Source organism: Phocoena phocoena, chromosome 21 (assembly GCF_963924675.1).
Source record: "Phocoena phocoena chromosome 21, mPhoPho1.1, whole genome shotgun sequence".
NCBI classification, from domain to species: Eukaryota; Metazoa; Chordata; class Mammalia; order Artiodactyla; family Phocoenidae; genus Phocoena; species Phocoena phocoena.
The window spans coordinates 22,927,845-22,942,857 of NC_089239.1; the positions used below are offsets into that span (position 1 = coordinate 22,927,845).

Genomic DNA, 15,013 nt, shown 5'->3' on the forward strand with positions numbered 1-15,013 from the left:
AATTTATTTTAAAAAAGTAGACTGTTAAAGCTTAAAGGAAACATATGCAGCATTTTGAAGAGGAAGGTGAATCTGAACAAAATTTTAGAACACAGATATATAAATTATGCTGAGTGGGGCTCCTTATTAGTAAGTAAAATTATTCATATTGGGAAACTTTCAGGCAGAAGTGTCTTTGTATTAATCTTCAAAGAGAAAGAGAATTACAAAGGAAAGTATTGTAAACTAAATTAGCTGGTATCAAGATAAAGAATTGACGAGGGTGGATCACACACAAAAAAGGATAATTTCAATTTACTTAAGTGTTGACCTGAAATTTAGGGAAATAAGAGTGTCAATTATCTGCTGTTGTATAACAAACTACCACCAAATAAAAACCATTTTATTTGCTTATGATTTTGTAGGTCAGCAATTGGGCTGGGGTCATTGAGCAGTTAGTTCTGTTCTTCTTGCCTGGGTCACTAACAACGCTGTGATCTCCTGGTGCATAAGCTGGGGCTGCTTGGGCTATGGAGCCTCCATTGAGATGGCTTTGTCTCTGCTCCCTGTGTTCTTATCCTCCAAGAGGTAGCTTGGGCTTCTTCACATGACAATCTCAGAGATGTGATATATACAAGTTCTTTTTAAGCTTTCCTTTGTGTTAACGTTTGCTAACATCCCATTGGCCAAAGCAAATCATATGGCCCAACCAGGAGTTAAATAGGAGAGGGGGCCTACGTGTGGAGTTAAACATTGGGAGGTGTAATTCATTGGTTCCATTACTTTAACACCCCACCACAATTTACTTTGACAGAGTATTCTCATCAGTTTTTGGTGGATCATCCGGCTGGTCACCAAAATCAGTAGCATCTAAGGACTTATCCCTCAAACATGTTAAAGTTCACATTTCTTGTTCCTGTTCTTGTTCATAATCTGCTTCCACCTACCTATGAGATAGAGAAAAGAGCCTGGATAAGGATAGGGACATAGGAGGCAGTGTACAACTATGTTTGTCAGCTGGAAGTTTGGTGATGTAGCCGTTAGCCTTATTTTACCCTAACATTTTCAAGCTATGAAACACAAAGCATAAAAGAAAATTATAAGCTCATTTAGATTTGGATATCCAGTATTATTGGACAGCAGATTATAGAGAAGGAATAAATTGTTTACTTTTTATCTAATTTCTCCAAAATATATGCACGCTGAAAAACTTTGAACTGACTTATATGCTGTTTCATATTTGTCATGAGTAGAATAAAATATAAAGCAGGCAGCGCACAATTATTACACGTACTTGCATAAGTTAGGAAAGGATCTTGAATAGTTTGAGATTAATGCTATGCATTTAAGATTATATAAAGCTTTTTTTTTTTTTTTTTTTTGCAGTACCCGGGCCTCTCACTGTTGTGGCCTCTCCCACTGCGGAGCACAGGCTCCGGACGCGCAGGCTCAGCGGCCATGGCCCACGGGCCCAGCCGCTCCGCAGCATGTGGGATCCTCCCAGATCGGGGCATGAACCTGCATCCCCTGCATCAGCAGGCGGACTCTCAACCACTGCGCCACCAGGGAAGCCCTGTATAAAGCTTTTATACACTACCTAAAAGAAGCCAGTGTCTCTGATTTGTCATTTATTTGCTGTAGGAAAGAGAACATATTTGGGGGAAGTAAAAATTAGTATTAGAAAATTAATCACAGTTCAGAACAGGGGTTGGCACAGAGTAGGCCCTTAATTTACATATTTTTCAATGAATAAATGTTATCCTTCTAGGAAAATATATCTAGAATAATTGAACAGACAAAATAACAGTAATAAAAATATTTCATATTTGAACAGGAACTTTAACTTTCAGAAATCCTTTTTAAAACATGTTTCTCACTACAACTCTATAAAGGAATATAGAGTTAAATATTAAAATCCCATTTTGCAGATGAGGAAACTGAGGTTCAAAGAAGTTACATGACTTGCCCAAAATCACATAGCTAGTTGGTGGTAGGACCTAAATTATAGGATTCTCCTTCATTATGCTATCCTTCAAATACAATAGTTAAAAGTAATGTCAAAGGACAAAACAAACTGCTTTCTACATTACATGAAAATGTCCTTACAAAACCAATACAATAATAATGGTATTCATTTGGCTTTTTTCCTGGCCACACCACACGGCATGTGGGATCTTAGTTCCCTGACCAGGGATCCAAACCCCACCCCCTGCATTGGACTACCAGGGAATTCCATACTTAGCTTTTAAATAGATTGTAAACTTCTGGAAGGCAGTACGTGACTTCTAGTCATTCTCTCACTCAGTCCAAAAATATTAGCCAGGGGCTCTGCTAGAAAGTAGTATAAAATACGGTCTCTGTCCTTGAAGAGCTCACAGTCTAATTGGGGTGGGGGGAGGAAAAAGGGGGTGGGGAAGCGAGGCATAAAGTAATGTAATACATATTATAAGAAAGGTATTACTGAGTTCTAGGGTGACAAGAGGAGAGCTATTTCTGCTTTGTGGGAGTTAAGGAAATTTCAAATGTTACCTTTCCTGGGAATCTAAGTCATTTTGCTTTCTGAATTTCTTCTATTTAATTGTTTCGGGAGGTTTACAAATAAGTGAGGAACAATTTTTAAAAAGGACAGGAGGGATAATATTTACATCTTTTCTGACAAAAGAGTCCAGATTAAGTGAATTTGGGGAAAGACCTTTTTTCACCTATGAGTTGATGACCTCATATGAATTATGAAGAGGAACAAAGCAAATAAAATCTCTGTCATGAAGGAGCTTATTTACAATATAGTTCATTGGTTCATTCATTCAATATAGATGCTCCTTCAGGAAAAGAAAATCAGGGAAAGTGCAAAACTTACAAATTCATAGCACAGAAAAGAGCCAAAATTAAAGCTTGAGATATAATAATCTTATTTTTTTATCATGGTAAAATATACACAAAATTTACAATTTTAGTCATTTTTAATATAATTCAGTGGCATTAATGCTTTCACATTGTTGCACAACATCACCACTATCCATCTCCAGAATATTTTTGTCATTGCGTACTGAAACTCTGTACCCATTAAACAATAACTCCCCCATTCCCTTCTTCCCTTGGGAATTTCTACCCTAATTTCTGTTGCTATGACTTGCCTATTTTAGGTACCTCATGTAAGTGGAATCATATAATATTTGTCCTTTCATGTCTAGCTTCTTTCATTTAGTGTAACGTTTTCAAGGTTCATCCATGTTGTAGCATGTGTCAGAATTTCATTACTTTTTATGGCTAAATATTTCATTACTTGTATATACCACATTTATCCAGTCATCTGTTGATGGACATTTGTTTATCCAGTCATCTGTTGATGGACATTTGGGTTGCTTCCATCCTTTGGAAGCATTATTGTGAATAATGCTGCTCTGAATATGGGTGTATAAATATCTGTTTGAGACTCTGCTTTCAATTCTTCTGGGTATACATCCAGAAGTGAAATTGCTAGGTCAGATGGTAATTCTGTGTTCAAATTTTTGAGGAACTGCCATAGTTTTCCACAGCAGCAACACCATTTTAAATTCCCAGGAGCAATGCACAAGGGTTCCTATCTCTCCCCATCTTTGCCAACCCTTGTTATTTTCTGTTTGTTTTGTTTTGTTTTAATAGCCATCCCAATGTGTGTGAGGTGATATCTCATGGTTTTAATTTGCATTTCCCTAATGATTAATGCTATTGAACACCTTTCCATGTGCTTATTGGCCATCTTCTTTGGAGAAATGGCTATTCAACTCCTTTGTATAATAAACTTCTGACCACAGGGTGGACAACCATCCCTGGAAAATGGTGTCAGCATAGTTTTTTCAAGCAAAATTAAGTGAAATCCTTCCTTTTAGCCTCCTAAAACGACAGAGAAATGATTCTCTGTGCTTGTTGGTAGTTACGACCAATAAGTACAAAATGCATAATGAAGAACAAAAATAGAGCCAATTCCTTAATGAGACTCCCTAGGATATGGCTAACCAGTTCCTTTCCCTATACTTTCATGTAAAAAATATTGGGTACCTATTGTATTAATTTCCTGTTGCTGCCGTAACAAATTACTACAAACTTAGCGGTTTAAAACAACACAAATTTATTCTCTTACCTTTCTGGAGGTCAAAATCTAAAATCAAGGTATGGGCTGGGCTGCATTTCTTCTGGAGGCTTCAAGGGGAGAATCCCCTTTCTTCCTTTTGTCAGCTTCCAGATGTGCCTTCAACTCTTGGCTCACGGTCCCTTACTCCAACCTCTTGCTGCTTCTTTTTTAAAACAAAAAAATTTTAACCCAGTTTTATTGAGGTATAATTGACATATAACATTATGGTGTACAACAAAATGATTTATGTACATATTACGAAATGATCACTGCAAGTCTTGTTAACATTGATTACCTCACATATATACAAATTTCTTTTCCTTAGGATGAAAACTTTTAAGATCTATTCTTTCAGCTATCAAACATACAAGAGGGTATTAACTAGTCACCATGCTGTGTATTACAACCTCTTGCTTCTAGTGCCATGTCTTTTATTACTGACCCCGAATTTCTTGCCTCCCCTCTTATGACCCTTATGATTACATTGAGCTCACCTGGGATAACCTAGATTGATTTTCCCATCTGAAGATCCTTAATCACAAAGTCCCTTTTGCCATGTAAAGTATCATATTCACAGGTTTGGGAATAGGAGGTGGGCATCTATGGCGCACCATTGTTCTACCGTACCTACTATGTGCCTGCGAGTTCAAAAGCGAAAAATTGCTGCCTTCAATACATTGGACAGAAATCATCTTTCTTAGATTGCTGTTGGTTTTTTTTAATTGATTAATTTATTTTTGGCTGTGTTGGGTCTTCGTTTCCGTGCCAGGGATTTCTCTAGTTGCAGAGACCGGGAGCCACTCTTCATCACAGTGCGCGGGCCTCTCTTGTTGCGGAGCACAGGCTCCAAACGCGCAGGCTCAGCAGTTGTGTCTCACGGGCCTAGTTGCTCCGCGGCATGTGGGATCTTCCCAGACCAGGGCTCGAACCCGTGTCCCCTGCGTTGGCAGGCAGAGTCTCAACTACTGCGCCACCAGGGGAGCCCCTCCGGGGAGCCCCTCCTAGATTGTTTTAACTACCCATCTCATTTACCAGTAGTCAGAGGACTTTCTAATGTGTTACCAGCCCCTGGCCCATAAAGCTAACTAATTCTTTGAACTGAACTTTGCTGATAGAAATAATCACAGACACAGCCGCCTTCGTATTTATTATCATTGCTGCTGTTCGGGTACAAGATAATTAAAGCAGCTTTCCCCATGACATCAGCCACTGCAACAACTAGGTCCACCCGCACTGCGGTTAACAGCAGAGAGGCAGCAGCAGTAACACCCTGGCGGGGCACCGGGCAGCCGAGGGCGCGGAGATCACTCTCTTCCCGCGTCCCTTGCCATTCGAGAGGAGGGTCGTCGGGCAGGCCTCGCGCCCCCCGGCGGCCGGAGCGGGGTCGGCCCGCCGCGCTGTGTGACGCCCGCCGCGAGGAGCTGCACCGCGCTGGGCCTCTGGTACCGCCCCGTTCCCATGGGACTCGCCGCGTCCCCTTGCGACCTCTTTTCCAGTTCCGCTCTCTCCGCCTCCGGAAGCTCGAGCCGCCGCCGGGGCCGCGTGGAGGGGCTGCGGGAGCGCGTGCGCGTACGCGTGCGCGAGGCCGGAACGCCGCGGGCGGCGCTGGGCTGCTGCGGTGGTCGCGGTTCCCAGGTGAGCGGCGCGCGGGTGACCCTTCGTAGAACCCCCGCCCCCCGTTCAGGATCCTTTTTCCTCTCGGGAGCCCAGGCCTCGGCGAGCACGCAGGGTCGGTATGCGGAAGCCGGCGCGGGAGGTTAGGAAGGCGGGCCGGCCGGGCCCCCAGCCCTGCGCCCCGCCTCCTCTGCTGCACGGGCAGACCCTCGGACGGCGGGTGTAACCACCGCGGAGGCGTCCGGGCCGGCGGGACCACGGGGCCCGCAACCCCAGCCGGCCGCGGTGGGACGGCCCGGCCTGCCCTGGGGCGCGTTCGCGGGTGGCTTGGGGGTCGGGGTCGGCCGTGAATTTAAGACGTGGTCGCGACCGGGATCCCGGCTCAGGGCACCGCCGCCCACCTCCGGGGACTTGACCCTGACCCCTGAGGCGGGAGGGGGATGTCAGTTATTATCCGCTACCTAGCGGGATCAGGAGGGGGTCGTGTAAGGAACCAGAGTTCCTGGAATACAGGTGTTTACTTTGGCCCGGCATTTTCGTGTACCAAATCGGTTACCTTCTTTGGACCAAATCAAATGTCAAAACTACAGAAATGTACTGTCATAGTATCAAAATGGCAGTTAAAAATGCCAGATTCCTATTTGTGTGTTTTCCTGATGGAACGTGAAAGCATCAGTATTTCTATTGCTGGTTCTGCAGGGGCTGTACAAATTGTGTGTCCAAGTGATTCCCGGGCACCTTTGGCAAGTACTTGTCCTCATTGAGCACGAGCAGGGTTATTGCAGCCTGATGAACTGTCATTTGATTTGAATCTCACTAACTTTGAAGTGAATGTTATCAAAAGGATTGCTTAGTGGGACAGTTGGATAATTTTTCCGTTAATTAAATCTCCTGAATGTTTAAGTCCTTACAATAACCGGTCTGTTGGATGTTATGAACCTAAACTTAAACCTGAAAAGTCTCCCAGGCAATGGGCTATGCACCCCTTTCGTGAACTGTGACCACTTAGGGAGACAGATGCTTACACCTGCTGGGGACTACAGGAACCTTATAAATGCAGATAAGGGGATAGTTGATTCCTGTGTGTGTGAGGGATGGGGAATGAGGGACAGCTGTAGGAAACTAGCTCAGGTGAAAGAGGTAATTGTTGTGCTTACATAACTGGCTAGCAAAGAGCAGAACTAGGGCCCAGCCTTAAATCTCCTAACTCCAAACTCCTTCATCAGATAAACATTCTTTGAATGTCTAGTATTTGTCAGGTCCTACTTTAGGCACTAGGATATAAAGATGAGCAAGATACCAGGAGTTCCCAGTCTGGTAAGACAGGAAAGGCAGGAAACAGCTTTGAGAAACAGGGATTTCAAAGAAGGATCTGTAATCATTTGGCTCACGGTTAGACTTTGGGATTTAGACCTAGTTCATGTTAGGGTTGGGAAAGGTCATAGCCTCCAAATTTATAAATTTCCTCTGCAGCGTCCCAGCAAATGGCCATCCAGTCTTTGCTCCAGCATTATCTAGTGACTTACAGCTCCTAATTTTAGAAGGCAGCCTATTCCATTTTTCAGCAATTCTAATGTTAAACTCAGAACAGCTTTCATATGCACTCCATCTGTTGATGCAAGTTCTACCTCTGGAGCTACAAATAATAGCTCTCGAGTCTGTTTCATATCACAGTCCTTCAAGTATCTGAACACACCCTTTCTCTTAGTCATTTCTTTTATTCCTATGAGCCCTTGGTCTGATAACCAATTAATCATAACTTCAGTTCTAGACTCTTCACCATAGCACCCAGGGCTAAGTGCTTCATTCAAAAAGATGTTGCGGAAAAACCTGAACGAGCTTTTTGGTTAACCCAGTGGTTTGACCAAGCAGAATGTAATGCAAGTTGTCCTACACTGTATGTTGCTACTCCAGGTTTAATGACTTCCAGAAATGTCACTCTCCTTGCCAGAAATACCTTTGGAATTCATTACTCTCTTTGGAAAGGGGGTTGGGTCCTGAGCTCAGCTTGGGATAGAGTCACAAGTTGATTCAAAGTTCTGAATTCTTATTACCTAGGTTAACAATTTACCTAAGGTGGTTGGTTTATTTAATTTGCAATGGCAATGAAATTTGTTCCAGATTACTTTGTTAGAGGAAAACTGCTACACAGCAAATATATCTAGTAAAATGTGTGGCAAACACTGACATATGTATCTAATTTTAACTGTACAGACCACCCTTTTTTGCAAAGAACTGTTTCTAAAGCTCTATTGCTAAACAAGTCCCATTTCCCTTAAAAATCCCTGTGAGGGGAGGGTCTTCTTATCTTGCCCACTGTTTACCATCAAATAAATAATAGATATCACAACAATGTGTTTTAAAGTTCAAAAAAGGAAGTCTCAGTTCCTAGCCTTTTGGAAGGACCATACTTTGAAGCAGAGTAGAACAGTGGTTAGTTAGCATGATCCTCAAGACAGCCTGCTTTAGAATCTTGGCTGTGCCGCTTCTTAGCTCTATGGCTTCGGGCAAGTTCTTGGTCTGCTTCAGCTTCCTCTCTGCCAAATGGGAGTGATGAAATCTCTTACAGTTATTGTAGAGATTCAATGAGTTAATACTTGTAATGCACTTAGAATGATGCTAACATGTAAATACTCAATACTTCCGGCTATTATTAGTAGTAGAATAACAGCACCAGTACAAGTGAGACTTAGTTATGTTAGTAATTTTATTTCCATAGAAATGTAAACAAGTTTTGCAGAGGGATGGAAGTTGGAATGATTTGGATGATTAGCTTTTTAAAAGATTTGTTTTTTAAACTGGCTAGGAAAATTTGTGCTCTGGGCTGTGCTATGAAACCATTCGCTTTTAAAATTTTAAAAAACTTGTAAAAAAATTTCTGGAGTCCTAAAGGCAGTCTTAACCATGGGAAAAACAGTAACCACAGCTCTTTTATTTTAGCCCTTGACATTTTGGATTAAAGGGTGAATTATCTTACAAAAAAGGCTGACTTTGGGGAGAATTTAATGACAATGTTAATAAGAGCTGCCCATCATTCAGCAGCTGATTTGATTTGTTGTTTTCCTTTTTGAACTCAGGTGGGCAGAATTGGATTGATAACGAACGGTCGTACTCTTTAGGTCTGTGATGACCTGTAATCACAGGCCTCTGCCCAGGTTCTTAACTTTTCTCCTTTGTCCACTTTCCCAGCCTCATTCCTCCCTCCGCTTATAGGCTCATACTCTTAGATGTTTAGTGTACGTCCTCCCAGCCCATGCTGTAGAATTTTATTTATATGTTTGTGCCCTTGAGAATTTAGTTTTGTTTTGTGTGTGTGTGTGTTGTTTTTCATAATTGTATTGTCATTCATTTAATTCTTTTCTCTTGGTAAACATAATTTTTGTGGATCTCAGCTTATCCTTTTTGACTGATATATAATATATCATATACAACATTTTGCTTATCCGTTTTCCTCTTACTAGACATTGAGTTTTTTCTAAGTCAGTGCTGTTACAGACAGGGCTGTGATGAACATCCTTGTACTTGTGCCCGGGAACACACAACTGGGAAGCATCAGAACCAAGTTTTGAGCCTGAGTGTCTGGCTCAATTTGTTCTCTTTCAGTGTGCAGACTCCCTGTCATCACTTACTTGCTTAGTTTATTGCATGAACACTATTACAATAACAGTAATGGAAATATTAAAAATGCAGCGGGATTGTTGATTTTTCAACTCTTCCTTTTTGTTCTTTTTTTCCCCTAGTTTTTGTTTAAGTGTCTCAATTGTATTATTAACCCAAGATGGATAACAATTTTGTATTATGCATTTTTCATGCTGATAATAGCACCTAAATCAGGTGTCCACAAAATTTTTCATTAAAGGGATCAGTTGGTAAATATTTTAGGCTTTGTGGGCCCTATGGTATTGGTCACAGCTACTTAACTCTGCAGGTGTAGTGGGAAAGCTGTCAGAGACAGTTCCTAAACCTGTGAGTGGGGCTGTATCCCAATAAAACATTATTTACGAAACAAATGGTGGGCTGCATTTAGCCAAGGCACAGTAGTTTGCTGACCCCTGATTTAAATAGTTATTTTAATGGATTCATAATATTCCTATATTCAAGTTTTTTTCTGTATTAAAAGAAATGCTGTAATGCACAGTCACAGCCACTAACCATCAAGGAAATGATCTCCCTAAGACTGAACGTCAGAAAAGTAAAGAAGAAAATGACTGACTTAAAGACTGAGCCTGAAGCTGTGACCTGTGACTATCACATGGGTTAAGCAAAAGCATCATAACCTCTGGATGCCACACAAAGGAACAGCAAACGTTGAGAACTTCAGAGCAGTAGCTGAGAGTGGTGCTAACGCCTTAGATTTTAATCACATCTGTCATTTAAGCTGAGTCTGATCAAAACGGGGGAGTTGTTAAAAAGAAAACTACAGGCTCCAGATGGAGTCGTGTCTGCTGGGCCGCCCCACCAAACTGGAGCTTCATACCTAACCTACTTGAAGCTTCAACCTCCCCCAGAAATGTAGTCTTAACCGGTCAGTCAGAAATGTTCTGGTCAGCACCAGTGAGGTAATCTGTCACAGGGCCCTGTCCATCCCCCAAAGGGAGATGAGGTAAACTGCCACACAGACCCCTTTCGTCCCCCATGGGTAGGTTACCTAAGCTTGAAATAGTCTTTTTTATATATGAGTTCCTTGTCTTGCCTTTAAAAACCTTTCCCTTTCTGTAGCCCTTTGGAGCTCCCCTCTACTCTCTGGATGGGATGCTGCCTGATTCATGAATTGTTCAATAAAGCCAATTAGATCTTTAAAATTTACTTGTTTGAATTTTTCTTTTTTTTAACATATGTAAAACCTTTGGTGGGGAGGCTTCCTTCTATTGATTTGAATTTTAAAACATAAAGAGGGCATTAATGCATGCTGCGGGAAATAATATTTCTTGTATTTAATATTTATTAAATATAATAAATATAAGTTTTAGTCTAATTTCTCTGAAATCTTTAAAATCTACTTACATCTTATTTCAGTTTAAATATAATAATGTGTTAGAATTTTAAAACTCACTTGTACTTAATCCTCTCTTAATTTATCTTCATTTAGCTTAAATTTTCCTGAATACTGTATACCATTTGCAAACCTGCTTAATTAATGGCACAATTACAATTTTAGTATATTTGATTTTCTTAAGTACCTCAAACAGCTAACAAGACACACTTATAGATCTCACAAAGGAAACCTAAGTACATAGATGTTTTTTATAAACCTAAGTCTAAACTTACTGATTTAATCAGATGCCCTTAAGTGTTTAAAAGTTGATTACAGTTAAATTTTTGGAAGTTTAATATATCAGAATCTCTTAAGTTTTTCAAAACTTTAATGGCAGAAACCTTAACCTATCAATCTGTCACATTAGTGTTAACAGTGTAAGTTTGGTTGCTTTTTAAATCATGTCTCTACCTACTTGTTTTTATAGATTGCAGGGTCACTTAAACAAAGGCTGCAGAGTGTCATGGCTGATTTAGGATACAGATTACATAGTCTTTTATTGTTTGATGTGGTGTAACGGAATTAATCATGATTTGAATATAGTGAACCCATAATTGGATTGTTGGCTACATATTATTATTATTGGAATTTTGTATATACCTTTCCCTTGACATAGCTCATGTTACTTGCCTCTTTTGAATATCATTATCAACTAATGGCTTTCCACAGAATTACTTTTTTATTTTTAAGTGTATTTTGTGTTTTTTTGTTCTTCAGTGCAGGATTGTCCAGCTTGGACAGTGGAAGCCCCTTTAAACTGAATCCTTTGTTTTATTACCACTACTCTGGGCTTATTGTTTGTCTTTACCTCCAGAAATGGAATCAGCTGCCTTCCAAAGGATCTTGGTTTTGGGGGGTGGTTTTAGTGGAGAATAGTATTAGAGAGGTCAAACTCTGAATTCTAGATTATTAGTGACAGATACTGTGACACTGCTGCGTAGACCCCGGTAATAAGAGAGAAAGAAAAATATGACTTTATACTGACATTTCCAGTTTAATCCCAATTGCATGAAGTATTAAAATACTTTAAAATCAATTTTGATTTTTTACCTTAGTAGTACACATATAAATTTACAGGTCAAATAATAGTTTAAGATTTATAGCCAAAATAGTGGTCCCGGCACCACGTTAGCAGCAATTGCTTTGAACTTTTTAATCCATTTCTAATATTTAACTCCATGTGTCTAAATAATATGCCTTAATTTTTCCATTTTAGAAGCCTGTCTACTATCTCAGTAGATACTAAATCTCTCTTACGCTGGACTCCCTTTAGCACAATGAGACATGCATACTTTCCCCTTTTTATTGTGGTTATGTAACAATATGTGATTAAATATTCAGAAGGTTTTCCTCCAAGCTCCCTGTACTGTGTATACATGTGTCTTAGAGGTTTTGTTCCTCTTTAAGAAGGGACAGAGGGAGCTTTTACTTTTAATAGGATTTATCTCCTGCTGCTCCCCCAGTGAGGGCAGTGAAGGAGCAGAATAGGACAAAGACAAGTTCTGAAATAGGGAAGTTTGTTAATCCCCATTGAACTATTTCTACCAGAATGATGTGTGTTTGGGCTGGCTAGGCTGATCTGAAGAGGTTTTAACACCATCCTTTCTTATTCTAAACTCTAACTGTACTTAATTTATAGCATTCAGGTTTTCCTTGGAGGCCAGTCTAGGTATCCATGTTTGTGATATGCCTGATGATCTCTTATTATTTTCTTGTGAACCAAACTATTAGACTTACTTACTGTTCAGATCATTGGTGCTACTTGATATTATCCCTGTACCCCCATTATCATTTCACTGAGTTATTGGGGTTTTTTAAAATTTATTTATTTTTGGCTGCGTCGGGTCTTCATTGCTGCACATGGGCTTTCTCTAGTTGCAGCGAATGGGGGCTAGTCTTCATTGTGGTGTGCAGGCTTCTCAATGCTGTGGCTTCTCGTTGCGGAGCACGGGCTCTAGGCACGCGGGCTTCAGTAGTTGTGGCTTGCGGGCTCTAGAGTGCAGGCTCAGTACTTGTGGCAAGCGGGCTTCAGTAGTTGTGGCTCACGGTCTCTAGAGTGCAGGCTCAGTACTTGTGGCAAGCGGGCTTCAGTAGTTGTGGCTCACGGTCTCTAGAGCGCAGGCTCAGTAGTTGTGGCGCACGGGCTTAGTTGCTCCGCGGCATGTGGGATCTTCCTGGACCAGGGCTCGAACCCGTGTCCCCTGCATTGGCAGGTGGATTCTTAACCACTGTGCCACCAGGGAAGTCCGAGTTATTGGGTTTTGGTGGTGTTTTTTTTTTTGTTTTTTTCATGTTTCTCTTTATCTGTTACCCAAACTTCTCAGTTTTGGAATATTTGCAATTACTGTATAAAAATGAAAAGTATTTGGAAATTACTCTTTTATCTGATGGTTACACTTTCCCTCTTTTCAGATATATGTTTGCCGTCATGGATCAGTTTGGAGATATATCAGAAGGTGAAGTGGACCATTCTTTCTTTGACAGTGACTTTGAAGAAGCAAAGAAATGTGAAAGTAACTCAGTTTTTGACAAGCAAAATGATGACGCTGAAGAGAGAATAGATAAAGATACGGAAAATGTAAACTTGAAATTTGGAATACAGAGAAGGAAAAGTGATCTTACTGAGGAGGGAACTGAAAGAAATGAGAAAATTTCTCCAGAAGAACACCCCATAGAAAATGATAATATACAAACTAGGAATTCTTTGTCCTTGACCACTTCTTCACGATCAAAATTGTGTGATGCTACAGTAGAACATAAAATACACTTGCCCATCCCAAGTAGCATTCCCAAAATTGTAAAAGAAGGTGAACGTGATTACTATACAGATGGAGAGGAAAGCAGTGATGATGAGAAAAAGCATCATGTCAGATCAAAGTCAGCTAAACCATCTAATAACTTCAAGAAAAGCGTAAGTAAAAAGGATTCCAGAAGTAATTCCTCTTCCTCTCTGTCCTCCTCGTCTTCAAGTTCTGATACAGACTGTTCAAATACCGGGTCTGATGTCTGTTTATCTGATTCATCTCCATCATTAAAGAAGCGTCTCTCTGGTGTAACCCACTTGCCACCAAAACAGAAATATAAACAGGGAGAAAAATCAACAGGAGCACAAACTTCGGGTACTAAGCCAAAAGTCGGTGACTACACCGAGGAATCTGAAGATACTGTGACAGATGTCACTCCTTTATCGACTCCGGACATCAGCCCTGTTCAGTCTTTTGAACTGGCTGCATCAAACGATCAAAAAATGAAAGTTAAAAGGCAAGAGAACGTGAGTCAAGAAGTATATGAAAATGTTGAGGATTTTAAAAATAATTCAAAGTCTTTGAAATCAGACAAAAAAGGGAAAGAAAAACATGAGCCCAGTGTTGCCTCAGTGTCGGCAGTGTTGGATTCCAGTTTAGACCACAGATACAAGGAAAAAGTCTTACATGACACAATGGACCTGAATCATCTTTTAAAAGGTAATTGTAAAAACTGTATTGAATTTAAATATTAAACTTAATATTATATTGAGCTTAAATATTAAATGATATGAATTTGCCTTGATTTTTCTAGTAGGTACGTTTTATTGTTTGGGATCATTGATACTATCATAGCTTTACCAAATATTCCATTTAAAAATGTCTGGAATATCATTGTTTATATTACTGCAAAGCTACTCAGCTAGGACTAGAAACTACTTCATACTGATTCTGTTTAGTGCCTTACAAACTCAAAATGCCTGGAGAGACCAGGTGGATAAAGTAAACAAGAGAAGGGGAGCCAGATGTTTCCCCACCTTTGGTAGAGACGCAGGCATAAGATATATTTCACTTTCTTCTTTGAGAAAGGCAGCAGCACTAAGGTTAAAATAACCTGACCTGTTTCAGGGAAAGTGGCAAGAATGCTGGCAAATTAGAGAACTTAAACTGTAGGAGACTCTTCAGATTTTAAATTAAAGGCTAAAGAGCATTACTTGAAAATAATTACCAAGTTGATAAAATAGCATAATTCAAGTTGTAGTTGCTTTAAGATAGAAGTATTTTAGAATTAGGATAATCCTGATTGCTGTATTTGTCTCAATTTATTATTACCCATTATTTAGTTTGAAAGGAACAGTATATTCCAGGGGAAATAAAAACAACTTTGAACTTTATCTTTGACTAGTTAACATAAAACTGTAAAAATACTGAGCTTGCTGGTTAGGTTTTAGGGCAGTTGGAGATAAAATTTTTAAGTTGTAAATAGGACTCACTGTCTTCGTTTGTTTGAAATGTTATTTGAAAAAATAA

At 40.1% G+C, this 15,013-nt stretch overlaps 1 protein-coding gene across 2 annotated transcripts in view; it reads left to right on the top strand.

The window, feature by feature from the left end:
• Positions 1-5,675: 5,675 nt before the first annotated feature.
• CFAP97 (cilia and flagella associated protein 97) overlaps positions 5,676-15,013 on the top strand; it is a 33,112-nt gene continuing 23,774 nt past the window's right edge. Inside the window, exons 1-2 of one of the 2 annotated variants that reach the window (XM_065899998.1) lie at positions 5,676-5,725; positions 13,152-14,203. In XM_065899998.1, the coding sequence (XP_065756070.1) occupies positions 13,156-14,203 (1,048 nt within the window). In that variant the 5' untranslated portion in view covers positions 5,676-5,725; positions 13,152-13,155. Of the gene's footprint in view, positions 5,726-13,151; positions 14,204-15,013 lie in introns of those variants that run through there. The other variant, XM_065899999.1, reaches the window with a different exon arrangement.